Source organism: Psittacula echo (assembly GCF_963264785.1).
Source record: "Psittacula echo genome assembly, chromosome: 5".
NCBI classification, from domain to species: Eukaryota; Metazoa; Chordata; class Aves; order Psittaciformes; family Psittacidae; genus Psittacula; species Psittacula echo.
Window position 1 is genome coordinate 17718376 of NC_137739.1, and position 17448 is coordinate 17735823.

General features: G+C 51.7%; 1 protein-coding gene across 1 annotated transcript; it reads right to left on the reverse strand.

The window, feature by feature from the left end:
* Window positions 1-757: 757 nt before the first annotated feature.
* Window positions 758-17159, reverse strand: CCDC78 (coiled-coil domain containing 78; the record flags this gene model as incomplete). Its single annotated transcript, XM_080618154.1, has 17 exons — window positions 758-863; window positions 1534-1634; window positions 2873-2939; window positions 4952-4995; window positions 5665-5836; window positions 6468-6679; window positions 7338-7463; window positions 8547-8625; window positions 9221-9309; window positions 9951-10001; window positions 10089-10229; window positions 13637-13816; window positions 14082-14168; window positions 14359-14487; window positions 14750-14818; window positions 15749-15943; window positions 16971-17159. 17 exons carry the CDS (start codon window positions 17157-17159, stop codon window positions 758-760), a joined length of 2037 nt encoding a protein of 678 aa, XP_080474280.1.
* Window positions 17160-17448: the final 289 nt, after the last annotated feature.

Below are 17448 nucleotides of genomic sequence, written 5' to 3' on the forward strand. Positions count from 1 at the left end.
CTAAACCTCCAGTGCCTCTTTCTGTACATTTGCTACTTTATTTGTAGTTCAGTTTTCAAAATAAACGTTTGGTTTGTTCTTCCCTTGAGACTTTTGCTTTGCCTTTGAGCTGCAGGGTGCTCCTGGAGCCAGAGCTGCTCCTGGCCTCAGGCTTTGCTTTGCTGGCTCTTTGGTGGCAGCTTAGGAGGGAGTTTGTCCAGCTCCCCTCCTGCTGAAGGATCAGTTTGGTCCTGCTCACCGTGTATAACATTCCGTTCGCCAGGGAAATGGAACATAATGAAACAGGAAAAAAGGGATTTCTCACCATAAAAGAGCAGCTCATCCCTTTTCTCTAGCCTCTTAGACCAAAGTCTGGCTCGAACCAGCCCTGGCCTTATCTTTTTGAGAGGGGAGTGAAGGCAGGAGCAGAGTTAGCCCTTGGACTCCAGTCTAGGTCTGACCCAGGAGAAATGTTATCACAGGAACAGGAACCTGGAGCCCCTCAGTAAAAAGCTGCCTGGGAACCTGACCCCGTGTCCCAGGCATGATGTGCTCAGGGAGCAGCAGAATTCCTGCCGCTGAGGGGTCAGGACAGACGAGGCACAGTTGTCTCATGTTAGTGCTGTGAATTTGAGACCCAGAACACCCACATGGTTGCCCTCGCTGTGCCTCCCAGCTCTTAGCAAGGGAAGGATACACACCCTGGCCAGTCCACAAAGCAAAAAGCTCCTTCCTTTGGAATGCTGCTCTTTCTGTTCCTAAGAGTCGTGGTGGAGAGCTATGGTTCATGCCTGACAGTCCTGGCGCTGCGCAGTGAGTGAGTATCAGCTGCCCCAGCACTGAGCGCACGCGGCTTCCTCAGCTGGAGGATTTCCTGCTTGTACCTGCCATGGGGAAGTAGCACCATGGTTGCCTGTGAATTCACTATCCTGAGTGATTTGTTTAAAGGGATGCTGCACCTTGTGTTTGCTAAGGACACAGTGTCACTTAATGCAGAGCAGCCAGCCCGGGCACTGAGCCTGCTGGGAACTGAGTCCTGGCAGATACAAAACCAGCCTTTTCCCAGGGAAGAGGTAGTTGCCAGGTAACAGACCTGTGAGTCTGACCTGAGTTCACAGCAGGCACTGAGTCTGTGGAGTTAGAGCAGGCACAGCTGGACCATTGCTCCAACAGATGTGCTCTGCTTTTCCTCACCCTTCCTTGCCCAAGCAGCTGCTCTCCCTGCTTTGGGGCATGATGAGCCACAAAGAGAAGACTGTACATTAGGGGCTGCTGGAAGATTTCAGCTAAGAGAGGGATTGCTACTCTTAGCTTCCAGCTAAGATTCCTCTCTTAAATTCCTCCACAGGATGAGTGAGCACACAGGTAATTCCAGATGCTGCCCCACTGCCCTACAGAAGGAGGGCTGTTGGCAGCTGCAGCACAGCTGGATGTGCTGTGGGACATCAGCCCTGCTGGCAGTGCTGTGGGAAAGCAGTGGCTATTGTTCCTGGAGCACAAAGAAACTTGGAGCACAAAGCAGAGAATGTGTGAAGGGGGATCCCACCGTCTCACCTCTCAAGATGCTTGTCTATGTATTCCTGCAGCTCTGTCACCTGCTCTTCTGCCACAATGGCCCGAGTCAGCAGCTGGCTTCTCTCCTGCTCCAAATCCTTCTGGAGGGGCAAAAGTCGTAGAGAAAACTGAGATGGGAGTGACCACTTCCCCATCACTCAGCTCCAACACCATTTATCATTAGGCTACAGAAGCAACCCCAAACTGATGTGCTCAGGGAAGGGAGCCTGGTGATGACAGTGCAGCTTTCTGCAGGCATCATTGGCTGGCTCCCCTCCCTCACCAGAGCACAGGCTTGGGCGCCAGGGCCACCACAGCACTGCCAACCGTGATTTCCTACTCCAGAAGCTTCACAACTGGTGCAGTGGTGGCTGGATTTGGCACACAGACAGCTTTCACACCTCTACACCAGTAGTTTGTTGCAAAGGGAACCCTTTGCAACGAACTTAACCTTCCCTTTCACACAGAACCGCAGTTGTTTTTACACAGTGTCTCTGGGCAGTAGATGACCACCTCACCCAAGGTAACCTTATGGTCCCTGTGTCACCAAGAGGACCTGAGGTATTTGTCTGAGCTCACTCGCAAGGTGCACAGCAGAGGCAGGAGCAGGACCTGCTCTGTGTGTGGTGCTCTGCCTCTCAGCCACAGCATCTCCATTCTTTTGGCCACAAAGATACACCCAGATTGGATGTTCATCTTTACCTGACCAGACAATGGTGAAGCACTTCCTTAGGCTGCTGTGGGCAACATGGAAGGGGTCTGGGAGCACATCTATAGCCTTGTCTACCACAGGAAAACAAGCCTCTGCTTGGTTTCCAAAGCCCTTTTCCCAAGTGTGGCAGAGACCCCAGCACCAACTCTTCTTCCCACTGCTGCCATCATTGCCAGACAGCAATCCCCACCTCAGACAAGCCTGCTCACATCACCTCAGTTTCCTCCCCATGCTGAGCCAGCCCATTCCCAAGTGTGGCACAAATATCCATGTCCCCAGGAGGAACCACACTGGGAAGCTGATTCAGATTCAGCCTAGACTTGAACCAGGTTGAACACAGACCCAGTTTGTTGTACAGATGCCTTAATGCTTGTGCTGAAACACGGGAGGGACCAATATGGTCTAGCGATGAGCAGACATAAATTTTGCTCTCCTTCTAGTAGCAGGGACAGTATAGCCTTGAGAGCATCACTTGGGCTGAGGCCAAAGCCACAGCAAGGCTCTATGGAAAGCTGCCCTGCTCCAGGCAGGAGCAGTGTATTGGCCCCAGCAGCTGGCTGGGCAGCCCACCTTTGCATGTGAGTTAGGGACAAGCTTTTATTGGGATGGGCTGTTCCGGGCTTTTACCTGGGTGGTATGTGTGAACTCCTGGAGCTGCTTCCTGACCTCTGCCCAGCCCTCCTCATCCAGTGGCCTAGAAGGGAAAAGCAGAACTTGATCATGTCCAGACATTCAGATCCAGCCCAGCCATAGGTTACACAGCTCTATTGAGGGGCTGGACACAACTCATGCCCATCCAACCATAAACCCCAGTGCTCTGAACACTTTTTTCTCCTGATGCCCCAAACTTCAGGGCATGCAGCATTGCTCCTGTGCCTGGGCACAAGAGTCACAGCCCTTCTGCCAATCTGGGATGCCACACTGCGATGGCTGGGTTTGTTCCAAGAGCACATCAACACTCATACATCAGAGCACTCTGTGCAGAGAGAGTCCTTATCCTGACACTGAATTTGATGGAAACAGAGAGTGATCAATGCCAAATGCTGCCACTTTTCACGTTTCGGAGCACAAACCCCCTTGTTCTGGTCACTGAGCATGATAGGTGCTGAGCTGTCTGTGCAGCCCAGCGTGGGAAAGTTCTTCCTCTTCTGTCCCTGTCTGAATAAGCAGGATACAGGTCACATCTGATGCTGGAGGAATTTGGGTTGTATGAAGGAAGGAATGCATTGTGCTCCAGAGCTGTGACTGCCCGAGTTCCCTCTGGTGGCTGCAGCCTCCCAGTCCAGGCAGACAGGAAATCATGGCCGAGATTCCATGGTAGCAGAAGCAAAGGGAGCAATAAACAGTGAAGCCACGCAGCTAATTGCTAGAGATGAGAAGTAGCAGGAATTATAGCTGAAGTGCTGCAGTAACAGCAGCTAGAGAAACAAGGTAACAGCATGGATAAACCCATCAGCACACAGAAAACAAATATATCAGGTGATCAAGTCTCATGGCAGCTAAAAAGCGGCACCTCAAGAGCTAGATATATCATTAAAATTAAGGTTCTGGACTTTCTGTGTCTTATTCCTGTGATGAGTCTGACAAAATTAATGCACGTATTCAAGGATGGGTGCATTCATATCTATATGTTCAGCTTGGAGAAGAGAAGGCTCTGGGGAGATCTCGAAGCAGCTTCCGGTGCCTAAAAGGGCTACAAGAAACCTGGAGAGGGGCTTTGGACAAAGGCCTGTAGGGACAGGACAAGGGGGAATGGCTTTAACCTGGCAGAGGGGGGACTGAGATGAGCTCTTAGGCAGAAGCTCTTCCCTATGAGGGTGCACAGGTTGCCCAGAGAAGCTGCGGCTGCCCCATCCCTGGCAGTGTTCAAGGCCAGGTTGGACGGGGCTTGGAGCAACCTGGTCTAGTGGAAGGTGTCCCTGCCTGTGGCAGGGGGTTGGGACTGGATGAGCTTTAAGGTCCCTTCCAACCCAAACCAGTCTGGGATTCTATGATGCTATAAGGACTACAACTACTTTTCAATGTGGAAAACATGGCAGAGCCCGGGTAAGGCTGAAGTTCCTCTCTGAGAGACTCCAGCTCAGGCACTGATCAGTGCTGGCACCCAGTCAGTGAAATACCTGACATGTTTTCTAGGGTACCAAACTTTTAAAAGACTGAAGAATCCCAGCTCACATTTCTTCACCATTTTGTTCCACCTGTACACAGATACAGTTGATAGAGTTTCAACTGAATAACAGGGCAGGGGGATGAAACCCATCAAAAAGGAGCAAATAAAGGGCACGTCATGAAGCCAGGGCAGTATCAGGGTCACTGATCCAGCCTAGCTTCTGCATTGGAAAGGAGAAGAAACAAGACCATCCCAAACTGGTGGTGTTTCACTTGCCTTCCCCAGGTTGTGTTCCACCAAAGCGCTGGGGCGTATGTTTAACTTCAGCTTCTAAAGAGATCAGTGGGACTAAAAACATGATGAAATCAAACATGAGCTTAAAAGCTTTCTTGGACCAAGGCCGAAATAACCAGCTCATTTCACCTCAGGGAACACTGCACTGAGGTGACAGCTGGCTTTTCTTCTCAGATGAGCCCCTATCAGCTCACTTTCTCCCTATTTATTACCATCTCCAAGTAAAGCAGAAAACACTTCTCAATCCACACAGCAAGGAGAAGTCTGAATTAGAAATATCCCAAGAAACAAACAGCACTTACTGCTCAGGAGCCAGTGGAAAGGCTGAGGTTTCTTTCAGGCTTTTCTGAAGGCAAAGGAAGAAGAGTATTCCCATAAGCTTTAAACCATTGCAGTCTCTCCACAGACCCCACCACTTTGAAGTGACACATCATATCCTCACACTCCAACAGCCAGCAGTGCCCTGACAGGCAACGATGTGTGGTGGATTCTTAAGGTTTAGGTCTCACATGCTCTGAACTGTTAAATAAATATATTTTGTGCAATTCGAGAGACATGTCTCTGCCCAGGCAGACCCAGTGGGAGGACATGGAGGTGACTGGTTGGGTTTCTGACTGGGGTTTCCTGATCAGTTAGCAGAGGCATTCAAGAATAGAAAGCCCCATCCTACCCTCCCTTCCTCACCTCTTCTTTTAGCAGGGAGTGAGTCTGCTGGCCTGGCAGCTCTCCCATAACATCAGCTACTCCTCAGCCCTCCCAGAGTTCAGCAACCCCAAACTATGGGGTTGCCCAGCCAGTAGCTATAACTCACCCCCACACAGCAGGGTTGAAGTAATGAGGAGACTGCTTGGACATTCCATCTTCTCCCAGAATGAGAAAGAGAGCAAGCACTACCCCTGCCTGTGCTGCAGGCACAGCAAACCCTCAGAGAATGCCTAAGGAAGGGGGTGAATCTGGCTTGTGAGACTCTTCCCCCCCCCCCCGCCCTGCAGAAAGCCAGCAACGCAGCCAGCACCTTCTGCAGCTCATGTAGCTGCATTTCCAGTTTTGCTTTATCCTCCCGCAGCCGGTTTAGCTCCCACGTGGTGTTTGTCAGCAGCTCTGGGTCTGTGATGGAAAAGTGGAGCTCGGCAGGGCCACAGTCTGCAGCGGTGCTGCCTAAGGACCGGATCTGCTCTCGCTGGAGCCTGGAACATACCAGAGGGGTTAGTGCCTGGTATCTTTGGTTAGGTCACAGCACCGAGTGTTTCTGCTGCTGATGGAGGTACCATTTGCTTGGGAGCTGCTGGCTTCTGGCCACCAAGAGCCAGTTCCCTTGCAAAGGATAGGCTGGAGAGCAGAGCAGTATACATAATATTCCTGGGAGTGTTTCTGAGGGAAGCTTGTCCTAGAGCTATTTGTGGCTTTTATGCCACAAGAATTTCTGCTGCTTCCCACAGCCCAAGCTGCTGAGAGCTGTGGAGCAGAGCTGAGAGCACTGCAGGAGCAGGCTGGGAGGCAGGAGTTATTTGTGGTACCTCTGCCTTTCCACACCATCCAATGTGGAATCACTTTCTCACCCTAAATTTGACACAGGAGAAACATGTGCAAAGCAGCTCCAAGGTGTCCAGAGCACCCTGAGGTGCATCTGGAAACACCTCGCTCCTGGCTTGTCAAGAGCAGGGAGATCAACATGTATTCCAGATCCTCTGCTCCACCTCGGAACCCTGTTTGCCTCCGTCCCCACCACAGGTCTGGGTGCTCCAGAGAACTTCTACTTGGGCCTTTGCAACAAGCAGAAGAGACAGAGGAAACCCAGACCCTGGGGCTTAGCCCTACCTGTAAGCAATGAGCAGGTTCTCATGCTTCTTGACCAAGTCCTTCATGCGTTTCTTGTAGCCACGTGCCGCTCTGGCTAGCTGCTCCTCCCGAGCCCTGTAGGAAGCCCTGATGTCCTTCAGCATGCTGTCCACAAAGCGTTTCATGGGAGCATGAGCAGCTGGGGCTTTGCTAGGCCCCATGACGTTGCTGGATTTGCTGTCCATGAAGTCCTTTGAACATACAGAGAAAGACATCTAGGTGATGGAGTCATTCCCTAAGGCATGTAACCCATTTCCCACAGAGAAGCTCCAGGCATTTATATGCTCACAGCACAGAGGATAAGGCATATCTTCCATTCTCAAAGAGCAGGAAAGACTAATTAATTTCCATCATGGCCCTTCAAGACAGAGAAGGCATCTGTGCTGTACCAGATGTACATTTGTACTGTACTGTACTGTACCCCTGCCTAGGGAAACACAAGTTGGTGTTGGGAGTTACCATTTCTAGTCCATTCTCTTTTCCCACTCTCTCTGCTAGCTAGGACATGGTTCAACATTGCCCTGTTGGGAATTAAACTATTCTTAACAGTAAAGATTCCTTTGCTGAGTGTCCTGATCCATCACCACACTCTGATCTTTGGTATCAGCCTTCTCCCAGCACAGAAGCTCTTGCCAAAACCTGCTTACAGCTAACTAGGGGGATGGATAGACAGGGGCTGGAATCTCCTCCCTCAGGCCAAGACAGGGGCACAGAGCCTCCTTCCAGCTGCAAGCATTGGCTCCTCAAGCCCCACAGCCAGCAAGGAGGGGAAACAGCCTGCAAAAAGAGGGCAGCCAGCACAGAAAGGCTTCCCCTGCAAGGAGAGCCCCTGGGGCTGGGGGTACCCACCGCCACGTCCTTGATGTACTGCACCAGCCGGGAGCGATATTCCTCATTCAGCTCCTTCAAATGGAGCTGCAGCTGAGAGTTCTCCGCCTCCACCTCCTGGAGCTGGCTCTGGGAGCTGAGCAGCACCTAGGCACAGCAAACATGCTCACTCCTGCCCTCATCCTCTGGCCACACAAGAGGCACTAAAAAGCCCCATTAGAGATGGGTGACTTCATTGACAAATATCCAGCTGCATTAGAGCTGGGAAGGACCTGGATTTTCATAGGATCCCACTGGAAATGTTCATCATCTCTATTCCCCTGCTACCTGCTGTCATTTACAATCCCCCTCTGCCTTGTGATTACACCAACTCTTACTAAACAGCAATGAAAAAAATTCCTCCCACCACCTGTGGCAAACAGCACCTTCCACCAGCACTGCATCCCTGCAGAAGGAAACAAGCATGAGCAGCAGGTCGAGAGAGGGGATCCTCCCCCTCTGCTGCGCTCTGCGGAGACCCCCCTTGCAGTCCTGATGCAGCTCTGGGGCAACAGCACAAGAGGGACGTGGAGCTGTTGGAGAGAGTACAGAGGAGGCCATGGAGATGCTGCAAGGGCTGGAGCAGCTCTGCTCTGGAGCCAGGCTGAGAGAGCTGGGCTTGTTCAGCCTGGAGAAGAGAAGGCTCCTTAAGGGGAGACCTTAGAGCAGCTCCAGTGCCTAAAGGGGCTACAAGAAACCTGGAGAGGGGCTTTGGACAAGGGCCTGTAGGGACAGGATGAGGGGGAATGGCTTTAACCTGACAGAGGGGAGATTGAGATGAGCTCTTAGGCAGTTCTTCCCTGTGAGGGTGCTGAGGCGCTGGCACAGGTTGCCCAGAGAAGCTGTGGCTGCCCCATCCCTGGCAGTGTTCAAGGCCAGGTTGGACGGGGCTTGGAGCAACCTGGTCTAGTGGAAGGTGTCCCTGCCCATGGCAGGGGGTTGGAACTGGATGAGCTTTAAGGTCCCTTCAATCCAAACCATTCCATGATACTATGATTCTATGAAGCAGTGCAGGGAGAAGCACCTTGATATGACAAACTCCCTGGAGAAGGAAATGTGTTGGAATACCTCAATACAAGACATCCACCCCCTGCTAGCTCCAGGGGAAGATCATGTTGCCCAGGAGGATCTGATGAGCAGAGGCAGCCCTGGAGCTGGGGTGCCAGGGGCTGGAGGGAATCCTGCCCTTACCGCTGACTGCTCCGCCAGCTTGCGCTGGGTGTCTCCAGTCATGCACTTTGCCTCCTGCAGCTCCTTCCCCATTGCCATCCTGGACACACAGGAAGAAGCCGTGTTTATTTTAAGCGCCCAAAGTTCTCTGTTGGTCCAATTGAGCCAGTTTTGAGCAGGAAGTCACTATAGGATGACAGAAATCTCTCTGCAGCAGATGCCAGCCCCCAGATGTGTGCCAACCAGCGGCCACAGAGCCCTCACAGCCAAAGGTGACTATCCTCCTCAGTCAGAGTCTAGTTCTGTAGTGTCCCTGCTGGGGCAGCCTTTGCTGGGACACCAACCTCATCCCAGCCTGTCAATGGAAGAACAGCCACTGGGGCAAGGGCTGAGGCTGGGATGAGGGCTGTCACACATGTGTGTGCATCACAGAAGGTGGATTTTCAAAGTTGCATAGGACAGTTGAGTACTTAAACACAACCCACTTCTAAGCAGGCAGTTAACCCTCTAAAGAGCATTGTAAACGTCAGGTTTTGCTTCCAGGCCTCACTTCTCCCAAGAGTAAATCACCATTTCCCACCCAGAACCCCACCAAAGGCAGGCTGTCTCCTCTCCTGTTCCCAAGAATCAAATTCAGCTGCAACAAGCTCCATAAATGCCCAGCCAAACAGAAGGATGTGCCCTCAAACACTCACACTCTCTCTTCCATCTTCTGTTGCTGCAAATCATAGGTTTTCTTCAATTTTTCAAGCTCCACTTTTATGTGATCCTGGTTTCCAAGCAACTGAGGGACAAACAAAGAGGAAGATGAAACAGAGGGCTGAGCTAAGAAAGGGATTCATGAAGGGGGAAGAAGTGAGGAGAGCCTCCAGCTGAGCAGTGATGTACTGGAGAAAGGACAGGTTTCACTGGGAGTGACCAGCTCTGTAGGACACCAGAGGCTGTGTGTGATCTGGAGACAGGGCACACATGTTTCTCTCTCAGAGGAAATTCTCACACCGAGAGTCAGATTCCCAGCAGGAGCTGGTGGCAGAGCACAAGCTGGTTTTGCATGGGCTGCAGATGGGAAGGAGGCAGGGAGCATTGCTGTGCTCTCAGCTTTGGGTGCTTTATCATACCCATCTTTCCCAAGTATTGGCAAGAAGAAAAGAAGTAGGTGTCCTCTGCACTTGTTGGCTTCTAAACCTCTGCCTCTGTTTAGCCAGGGGCACTGAAGGAACCACAACTGCCCTCTCTCAGCTTCTGCCTGCACAAGATTATTCTAGTCTCATTTTTCAACTGCACTGCTTAAAAAATAATAATTTATAATCAATCAAGGCATCATTGAACAAAATTCAAGTTAGCACCAGGAGGTGCCAGCCACAGTTGGAATAAATTCCCCCTCTTCTTCCCCAAGGATCTGGCACCAGACCCACACACACTCACTTTTCTTTCCAGTTTTTGTTGCTCATGTTCAGAGGCTGGAACATCTTCTGGCTGGTTTTAGTAAGAGACCAAAGAAGGTGCCTGTTAGACCCTTGTTCTCCAAGGAGCTGATGGCAGGGCAGAGAAGTCTGTCCTTACTTTCACTTTCTGAGCAGAGAGGTGATGCATCATTGCCCTCACTCTTCCCAGCTCAGCAAAGGATTCACCAGCCACGGCAGGGGAGCAGTTGGCATTGGCCAGGTTTAGCAGCTCTCGGCTGAGCTCTTCATTCTTCATGACCTGCCAGGTCAAACAAGAAGAGAAGAGCTTCTGAAATGCTGCCTCTCCAGCTCTGCACAGAGTCTGTTCAGCACATACCTGCTGCTTTTGGTGTGTGCACAAGGCAGGCACTCGTATCCCCTCCTGAAAGCAAGCTTTATTCTTAGTTGTCTCTTATATGTCCAAAGATACCCATGATTTTCTAATCCTCATAGAAATGCGGGGTGCCATCATAGATTAATAGAATCATGGAATGGTTTGGGTTGAAAAGGACCTTCAGATCATCCAGTTCCAACCCCCTGCCACGGGCAGAGACACCTTCCACTAGATCAGAACACTGCCAGGGATGGGGCAGCCACAGCTTCTCTGGGCAACCTGTGCCAGTGCCTCAGCACCCTCAAACAGGGAAGAACTTCTGCCTTATACCCAACCTGAACTTCCCCCATTTCAGTTTAAACCCATTCCCTCTTGTCCTATTGCTAAAGTCCCTGATGAAAACTTGCTCCCCAGCATCCATTGCCAGGCATCAGGATTATTCACATGGAACTTTTCTCCTTCTGCCCATCTCATCCTGGCATTGAAATCCACAGCACAGTGCCAGCCCAGCCCAGCCCAGCTCTGCCACCCCCTCTCCATCCTGACCTCCATCTTCCTTCCTCACTCTACCCCTGCACCCTCCACATAGCTCCCCAGTGCTTCAGCCACATCTTTCTCCACACAACAGCTTTGAACAGTGCTGGACTCCATGTGTAAGAGAAGGGCCAAATCTCCATCCATCCATCCATCCATCCATCCATCCATCCATCCATCCATCCACATCCATCCATCCATCCATCCATCCAGGCTGCTGCCACCCAGCTAATTCCAGGTTTGTTTGAATGCATCCCCCTAGCAGCAACCGGCCCACAGCACCATGTAGGCAGCGAGATTCAAAGTGCTGCTGGTGTGAAGTGACACATTTCCAAAAGATAAAGAGGATCTGAATGAGAAAGGCTCTGTTACAGGTGATCTGGAAGGAACACTGGGGGAATTCATGTCTCACGGGAGGGTTTCTATGTAGATAACAAAGCTTTGATGGGGTTTATGACTGGGGACAAGCTTGAGTAATTGTTACCATGGCAGTGAATCGGGAGGATGGGAGGCAGAGGTCATCTGAGTCATCCGTGGAGAGAATAGCTTATCAAAAGATAGCACAGGGTGGGCTGAGGGGGAGAGAGGAGAAAGGAGGCTGACAAAGAGGTGAGATATACAGCTGTGAAAACTGACAGCTATGCAGAGACAGGCTGCTTGTTCTCCAACCTAAAATGATCCAGCTGCAGCTGCCTGCCCTGACAATTCGATCAGAGGGGGTCACACAGGCACAGAAATACCAGCCTGGAGAAAAAAAGATGCAGTCCCAGGTTTGGAATGGGCATTGCTTCCTTCTCTGTGCTCCCAAGCCTGGCCTGGCTCCAGGGAAAACCCCGGTGTGGAACCAGTTTGCAGCCAGTTGGGTTCCCTCCACAGCCTCACTTTGTACCACCGCAGACGGCGTGAGGCTATGGAACAAAGGAGAAGGAGGAAACGGAGAGTCAAGGAAAGGTCAAAGGCTTGAAAAGGAAGAATTTACAATGAGTTAGAAAACAGGCACAAAGTGCCTGGCTGGCATCTTCTGGAAAGCACTTCCCCAGGGACCGGCAAGGCCAGCTCTCTGCTCCTTCCCCCAGGACGATGTGTGAATCGAGCCATACAATGAGCACTGAGGACAATCCAGAGGCTCTCACTGCTCCTGTACAAGGGATCATGAATGAGTTCGCCGAGCTGCTGCTGCACCAAGCAGCCATGACAACATATTGGCAAGGTCACAAGTAGCACTTGTAATTGGGAATGTGTAAAAGGTTCATTGTCTCGCCCGAAGAGCGCTGGGGAAGGGGAGGGGGCAGAACCACAGGCTCCTTTTCCCATTTCCTTTGGGAAAGTCCACACTGGGAAAATAATGAGCAAGAGGCCCATGCCATGACAAGTCCCAGCCTGCCAAGTTGAAGCCTCTTTTGCTTCAGGCAGGGATAGTTGGTAGTCAGAGCCAAGAAACTGGGGGGAAACCCTCGGCCTACCAATTACAATCAAAGATTCACCTTTGGCTTCTGGACTCTGGTCCACCACCTCTCCAGGATGACTGAACCCAGGTGCTTTCACTCTCTTAAACATTCCAGGATCCAAGTGAAGCCCATGTGTTGTTATTGCTAACCTGCTAAACCCATCACTGAGAGACATCAGCCACCTCAAAATCCCATTTTTGACAAACACATTGCACCCCCTTGGGGACAAGAAGCAGCTGAGACTGCTGAAGGCTGAGCTGTTCCCTGGTGAGCCTGGCAGTACCGTGTCCCAGCAGCGTGCTGCCTTGCTGGCAGTCAGCTGCACGCGTGCTGCCTCGTGCTCTGGCAGGACTAGGGGGCAGGTTCACACCCCTGCAAGAGCTGAGCTTGCCTCCTCCTAAGACATCTCCATTTCTCAGCTTATGGGAGACAAGTGATAGCTTCACGAGTCACTAACTCGCTTATTTGCAACGGGTTGATGATGATCTCATATCCTTAGAGCTCCCCCGAGCAAAGCTCCCTATAAAACCAGACCAGACACTGCCAAAACCAGCATGTCTGGGCCCAGCCCCACATCTTCCCATCACAGCTCTGCACAAGGCCAGCATGGGAAACCAGGTCATTTGGCTGAAGCAGCTTAACTATCTGCTGGGGGAGGGAGGCAGGAGGGTGTCAGTCATTCAATCCAATTCAAAAAGAAGGAGAGAGCAGGAGGGGGAGAGGGAGGGGAGAGAGGAGCAGCTATTCTTGCCAAAGAATTGCACAAATCTGAGTCCAAATAACTTCATTAATAATTGCTAAACTAACAGTCATCAGAAAATTTACTATATTTTAAGGAGCAATCAGAAAACTTGCTTAAATTCAGTGTTTTTCTAAACTTGCTGACCCCAAAAACCTCCAGGGCCCTTCCCGCGGCAGTCTGAAATGAGAGTGACTACAAGCAGTTCACGTGCACCCTGCTCAAGCCATGCAGAAGGAAAGGGAAACAAAGCGTGCTGGCAGTCAGGAGGGACCTGCAGCGTGCACCCAGACCAGCCCCACAGTGACCCCCTCAGTACTGCTGGTTACGGGCCCTGGGATGGAGTGAAGAGAGGAGGACTCTGACAGCGAGGTGCCTGCATAAGCACAAGGTCAATGTGGGCTCAGCACTGTCCCTGCTGAGCAGAGCGGGTTCTGCAAGCCCTATGAGAAGATGATCACCTTCCATGAGCCTGAAAATGAACCCATGCCCAAGCTCTGCTGGCTTACAGCTGGCAAACCATGCTGGACCCAAGCTGTGATACACAACCCAAAGCCAAGCTGTGTGTAGATCGTGTGAACTGGAGGGCACCAGAGCGAACAGTGTCTCACCTCCTGGTCCAGCTCTTTGCCTAGGGCTAGGTAATTGCTCTTCAGAATGATGTACTCATCCGCCAGCTCCTTCCGGCTGGTCTCCAGGGCATGCAGGCCCTCCCGCAAGGCATCTCGCTCCCCACTGACCTTCTCACTGCAGAGCTCCAGCTCCAGCACACGGGTCTCCAGGGCCAGGATCTGCAGATGGAGGCAGCAGAATTAGGCTGTGGCAGAGATTAGCAGCAGTCACAGGGTACTTATTTGGCCAGAATGGTTCTGGACATGCTATGACTTAAAGAGAGATGAGTTTCATGTGAGTTTCTGGACACTGAGGAGGAATCCCTTGCTTTAGCTAAAGCTAGGAGAATATGCCAAGCAAAATAAAGATGGATGTGCAACAAACTGCAGTTCTGGGTAAAGGTGTTGGCAGAGCTGAAACCAGCTACTTCAAACTTTGGGATACCATGTTCTTCAGTTCAAAGTTCTCCGTCTCGTACTGCTCCTTCATTTTGTTTGTCTCAATCTGGAGATCAACGAGGCCTTTGGAAATCTAGGAGAGAAAAAGTATACTATAAAGCCATGGATCCTGAGGCCAACACACTGTTCCAACAAGGAACCTGAGCACAACACATGCTACCCCTAGAAAGAGGCATTTCCCACCAGGTTTTCCACCACAGATCTACTGGTCTCATGTGGCTTCATGGCTCAGTTCTTTCCAACTCCCCAGGGATTTGTTTTACCTTCAGTTTTTCCTCTTCACTGAAGCCCATTCTGGCTGACAGATCTGGTTTGGAGCCAGCTAGCTTCCTCATCCTCTCGGGCAGGTCTCCGAGCCATCCCAGCCTCTCATCCCTATCCTGCAGCTGCACCTAGAGACACACAACAGCTCCCACAGCTGGCATCAGCCAGCAGAGCCCTCTGCTCCCACCGCAGCGCTGCTGGAAGAGCACAGCACATCCAGCTTTTTGAAGCCTGAACAGACTGCAGATGGGATTTTCAGCTGCCATTTTCCTCCCGCAATTCAGATTTCATTTGCAGAGTGCTGGTTCCATGAGCTAGTAAGAGGCTGCAGCCCTTCATACTTAGATTTTCATTAGCAAGATGCTGCATGTGTTCTGTTGGAGTACTTACGTTCTCCTTCTCTGCAACAATTCCAAAATCCATGTGCTTGGAGGCCAATGTCAACTTGCACGGCAGCAACTGAAGAGCAAAGGCAGGATCTAAGGATCTCTATGGCACCAAATTTCCCCTTGAGGTCCAGCACAAGCAACGTTGCTATCAACTTTGGTTACCAGAGGGTGCGGCATCCACCTGGGGTTTAAGGTGGAACCAGTTATTACAGTCACCCCAGGAGGTGTGTGTGTGTGCCTTTGTTAGAGGCAAAGAAATGATGCTTGTCAAGAGGCTTCTGTATTCATAAGACATCACACGACAGAGACTGAAACAGGAAGCTTAGCAGATACCTTCAGTGAAGCAATATTGCTAGCTAGGAGGTACCACTCTGTATTAAGGACCATTCCTAAAACCCGGCTGTAGGAATGGCCTTCATCTCTGTTGCAGGCATCTTTAGAGAATCCAAGATCTGATTAACTCATTAATTAGACCATTCATCCAACCACCCAGTAGCATCTATCATCAACTTGTTTCCAAGCAATACTCTCTCGATCTCTGCCATCCTCGTATCTACTGTGCCAGTGAGCTATCCAAAGAGTGTCAGGGTGTTTGAGAATTGCCAGTTCTTCATCTCCTCACTTCAGGCTCATTATTGCTGCTATTTCTGGAGGACGGGTGAGTTTAGGTAAGAATCTGTCACAGAAGGAAAACTTTTGATTCTGAAGAACTCCTTAGTACCTGTCAAAGCTAAGAGGAGGGAAGAGGGAGAGAAGCTCCATGCTGAGCAGGGGTTACCAGCTCCTCACCAGCACTGCCTGGTACAGCCTGTTGGAGATCCTGTAGCCTCTTGACATGGATTGCATGGACCATGCAAGTGAGACCCAGGGGCTGAGTTCTTTTGGGGCTCAGCTGAAGGAAAAGCTAATGAAATACGTAGTTTTGTTATATTTCTGCAGAAGAACTTAGCAGACCTGAAATGATTGTATTAAGGTAATGAAAGTGCTGATGGGAGCTCACATTCTCTTCACACCCACTACTGAGCAGAAAGCCAAATTCACACACCGCCCACAGTGCCGAGGGGCTCACAGGTCTCCTACGGGTGCTACAGCACGTGAAGGAGCTGAGCTGCAGCTCCACTTCCAGGGTGCACGCTGGTTCCTCCAGCCCCCAGGCCCACACGGGCGCCCCACAGACAGGAGCTCCCAGCACGCACTGCCCAGAATGGGGCACAGGGTGGCTCATGCCACTGCCACAGACAGCCCCAAGCACTGCAGAGATCCAATTCAAGAGAGCAAACAGCCCACCTCATCGTGCCAGCAAAGCTGGGTGAGCCCTGAGCTGCAGCAGTGCCTGTTTCATAGAATCCCAGATTGGTTTGGGCTGAAACGGAATTTAAAGCTCATCCAGTTCCAACCCCCTGCCACGGGCAGGGACACCTTCCACTAGACCAGGTTGCTCCAAGCCCCGTCCAACCTGGCCTTGAACACTGCCAGGGATGGGGCAGCCACAGCTTCTCTGGGCAACCTGTGCCAGTGCCTCAGCACCCTCACAGGGAAGAACTTCTGCCTAAGAGCTCATCTCAATCTCCCCTCTGTCAGGTTAAAGCCATTCCCCCTTGTCCTGTCCCTACAGGCCCTTGTCCAAAGCCCCTCTCCAGGTTTCTTGTAGCCCCTTTAGGAACTGGAAGCTGCTCTAAGGTCTCCCCTTAAGGAGCCTTCTCTTCTCCAGGCTGAACAAGCCCAGCTCTCTCAGCCTGGCTCCAGAGCAGAGCTGCTCCAGCCCTCGCAGCATCTCCATGACCTCTTCTGGACTCTCCATGTGCAGGACCTTGCACTTGGCCTTGTTGCACTTCATGAGGTTCACATGGTCCCACCTCTTCAGCCTGTCCAGGTCCCTCTGGATCCCATCCCTTCCCTCCAGCGCATTGACTGCAGCACACAGCTCCATGTCATCAGCCAATGTGCTGAGGGTGCACTCAATCCTTCGCTGTTTCACCTCACAGACACCAAGATAAGACACATATTAACAATATAATAATATTATATATATAATTAAAATACACATATAGAGTGTTACTTATGCTCCTGCAGAGCCTGGGAGGCTTTTGTTGCATGTGCCATCCCAGCACAAGGAATGACAGCGACCACTTTTCCCGTGGTTTGGAAATACGAAGCAGATTCTGTCCCAGTGGATGTCCCTAACAGCAAAACGAATGAAGAACGAAGCTTTAGGGGGTCACTATAGCCCCAAATCCCCACCGCCGCTCCACTTGCTTCCAGCGCCAGCGAGGGGAGTCTTCACCCGCTCCGGACCCGCAGACACCCCCTGGGCAGCCAGTGGCGCTGCGGAACAACCCCGCTGTGCTCCCATCCCGCCCGGGCTGCCGGGAGCTGCCGCTGCCCCCGCCCCGGTACAGGCCCCGCCGCATCCCGTTTCCAGGGAAACGGGCAGTTCCGGGTGAGGGCGGCGGAGCTGCAGTGCCCCCTGTCGGCGGGAGGTCTGGGCTGGCGGCTCCAGCCCAGCCTGGAGCCGGAATCCCCAGCCGCGCTTTCCTGCCTTATATCCAACCTAAATACATACTCTTCCAGCCGAAAGCTGACACCTTTCTCCCGTCTCCACAGGTAAAAAGCCGCTCTCCATCATCCCTACCAGCCTCTCACATGTTGAGGGGCTTCAGAAAGTCTTTTCCAGGCTCACCCACCCCACTCCTTCCAAGT